At 46.1% G+C, this 3,099-nt stretch overlaps 1 protein-coding gene across 1 annotated transcript in view; it reads right to left on the reverse strand.

The window, feature by feature from the left end:
• The window catches only part of macf1a (microtubule actin crosslinking factor 1a), a 192,321-nt gene that overhangs the window by 4,834 nt on the left and 184,388 nt on the right, over positions 1-3,099 (reverse strand). Inside the window, 5 exon segments of the mRNA XM_020618510.1 lie at positions 33-74; positions 825-927; positions 1,650-1,772; positions 2,719-2,757; positions 2,789-2,931. Of these exon segments, the coding sequence (XP_020474166.1) occupies positions 33-74; positions 825-927; positions 1,650-1,772; positions 2,719-2,757; positions 2,789-2,931 (450 nt within the window).

A 3,099-nucleotide genomic window follows, 5' to 3' on the forward strand; every position in this document is an offset into this window, starting at 1 on the left:
CCTGCCCCGCCTGCCGGCCCGGCTGCCGGCTCGGCTGGTTGGACCGCTGGCAGTGGCCGCCCCTCGCTTTGGGTCTGAAAGGAAGACAGAACAGATGACGATGAGGAGGGAAAAGAGTTTAAAAGTGCAAAAAAAAGTGTCTTGGTTTTGTCCAAAGCAGGTGATTTACTTTAAATGAATCACATTCAGGTTTAAAAGTATTGTAACAACATGTTGGTCGGTCGACTGGTCCACCATTTCAGTTCAACAACCGGACCAAGATATTTTGTGCACACATCGATAGTCTCCTGAAGACAGATCCTACTGATTTAGCTGAACCCCTGACTTTCAACTTCTACTCATTGCATTGGTCAACGTTTGTACAAACATCCTCTAGTGACACTGTGAGATTTTGATCTTGGTTTTAACTGAAATCTCAAAACAACTATTGGGAAAAAATTCACCTTTCATCTCAAAATCTTATGCCCCTCAGGATGACTAACGGACTTGGAGACCCCTTAACCTTTCATCTAGTGCCATCATCAGAATTTTAACTACTTAAGAACCAGTGAGCAAATATCTACCCATCAGCCCCTGCTGTACTTTATACTGGGTGCTAATGAGCTGATGTATACATGTTAACTCGCTCCAGCCAGATGGAAAACATAGTAAACACTGTGCCTGCTAAACATCAGCATGCTAGTGTGTGAGCATGTTGACATGAACCTTCAGGCACAAAGCACTGCAGCCTCACGTGCCTCATGGGAAGGAGGACTGAGCAAAAAGCTGAAAAACATTTTTCATTTCCACTGACATCCACAGCCTAAACACGACCGCTGTCTCACCAGTTCGCCCTGGTTTGCTGGTGTGCCCTCCGTTCTCTCCGCTCAGGGATCCTCTGCTTGAGTGGAGGGGCGGTCTCTTCAGTTTGGAGGCTGACGTCGCCCCCTGCAGGAGCACAGACACGAGCTGAGGATAACTCCACTGCGGAGCTGAGCTACAGTGACGTGCAGCACATTACACACACTATGTTAACACTGCGTGCACAATGTACTCCTAATAAAATAAACGGCGCTTCACATCGACATGGACATTGGACAAAAGACCTACAACATAAACAAAAGCTTTACACGCAGATGTTTTAACAAACATTTACAAATGTGAATATTACTAGGTAACTGTGAAAGGCTTTTTTTAGTGTAAGAGTAGAGCACTGAGTTGATAAACAAAATGACTAATGATTAATCAACTCCAAAATGATGTAGTTTCAGTTCTACATTATCGATGATTAATAACAAATCTGAAAAGTTTACAGCTTGACCTCAGTTTGTGCATGAATAGCTTTTTCCCATGTTTTTCAAATCAAAGCTGCCCAAACAGCATATTAAAGAAATGAATGTACTTTTACAGAATGTTTTTCCTCTTCAAATTAAAACCTTGCATCTTCATAATGTCATCTGTCAGGTTTTAGCTGAACCACATGTTTATTTTCAAATTCAAGGTCAGAAAATGTTCACAACCTTCAGGACATGAAGTCATCATCCCACTAAAATTCAGTTTTCAGAGGCAGCAGCAAAACGTTCTCTGGGGCAGGTTGAGCGTTAGTGCATCAGCGTGTTCGCTGGGGTGGGGTCGGGTGGGATGGGAAGGTGGGTGGGTGGTTGTGTTACCTCGTGCCCAGGAGTGCTGTGGCTGTGACCGAGATCTGGGCAGCAGTGGCACTTGGTTGGCGTTGGACTTTTACTGTGTGTCAGCCAGGGCTTGGCATAGTCACGTGAGTGATTATGGGAGGACTGAAGGAAAGGGAGCAAGGAAGGAAGGAAGGGTGGTGGTGGAGAGCAAAGCAGCAAAGGAGAGAAGCAAAGGAAGCAGCAGGAGGGAGGGAATTAGGGAGGGAGTGCAGCACAGTGTGTTGTTGTGTGACAGCAGGTTATTTTGTTTTTATTTTATTTTAACAGAGAACCCAACGATGAAGGGAGGACGTTTTTGAAGGCAGGTTAGCAGGATGAATGACGGGAACAAGGTGAAAAGGCAAAAAGGTGAAAGAAAAAACAGAAACAAGAACAAAAGTTCACAGTTAAGGATGTGGTGATTTTTGACAACAACAACAGGAGGATGACAACAACTGAACAATGTGCAGCATAAACCCACAGAAACACCCACAGAAACACAAAGCCACCGGTGTGTGGTCGGCCTCACACACACAACAGTAACGCTTTTAAACAATAAGGAACGACCAGCACTACATATCTGTGTGTGTGTGTGTGTGTGTGTGTGAGAGAGACACCACCTCTAAGTCAGTGGGCTATGAGTATGTCCTGGTGCGGTTCTGTGTAATCTATGACTTTATTAATTCAAACATAGAACAGAGTGGGACAGAGACAGTGTGCACAGCTGCAAGGGATCACTCAGGTTTGTGTGGATGTGTGTGTGTGTGTGTGACTCCTCTGTGTTTTCAGTTAAAGGTCTGTTTGTTGGAGCTGTCAGCGGGGGGGGGGGGGGGTGGCTACAATAGATTATTCCTTACCAAATTTATTTCTTAAACATCTTATTATAAAATGTAGTGAGAGTTGGTTGTGTTCTGTAAAACTGCTATTACTCATAAAATGCTTCGTGTTATTAAAGTAGTGTTATAATTAAACATGAGGTGCATAAAATAGATTCAATACATCACTAACATTAGATCCTTCTCTGAAATTTGATGGACTCAGCTGTTCAAGTCTTGCGCTCAGCTCTTACCCTAGATGATGCGGAGGCTGTCGGGGTTGCCGGGGCGGGAGGAGCAGACGGGAGGGGAGGGCCGCCAGGCCGAGGAGGAGGAGCGGGTGGGGGAGGCGTTGCGTGAGCCCGGTTTGGAGCGTCGACCCCGAGAGCGGAAGGCGGCCAGACCCTGAGACGCTCCTTCGGGAAGGATGAACTTCTCCCTCAGCTCCAGGTTGGTACGACCACGAGCTGAAGACAGAAACAGAACGAGAAGAGACAAATGACTTGGTTTGTTCGTGTCAGCTCACAGGTTTCCTCCAGCAAGGGGCGGCAGAGGCAGCAAGCACAGTGAGGGAGAGAGTCAGTGCTTCCTTGTCTGCAGACATCAGAGACTGTGCATGTTTGACTTGAGAGTGC

Source organism: Monopterus albus, unplaced genomic scaffold, assembly GCF_001952655.1.
Source record: "Monopterus albus unplaced genomic scaffold, M_albus_1.0 scaffold206.1, whole genome shotgun sequence".
Classification (NCBI taxonomy): Eukaryota; Metazoa; Chordata; class Actinopteri; order Synbranchiformes; family Synbranchidae; genus Monopterus; species Monopterus albus.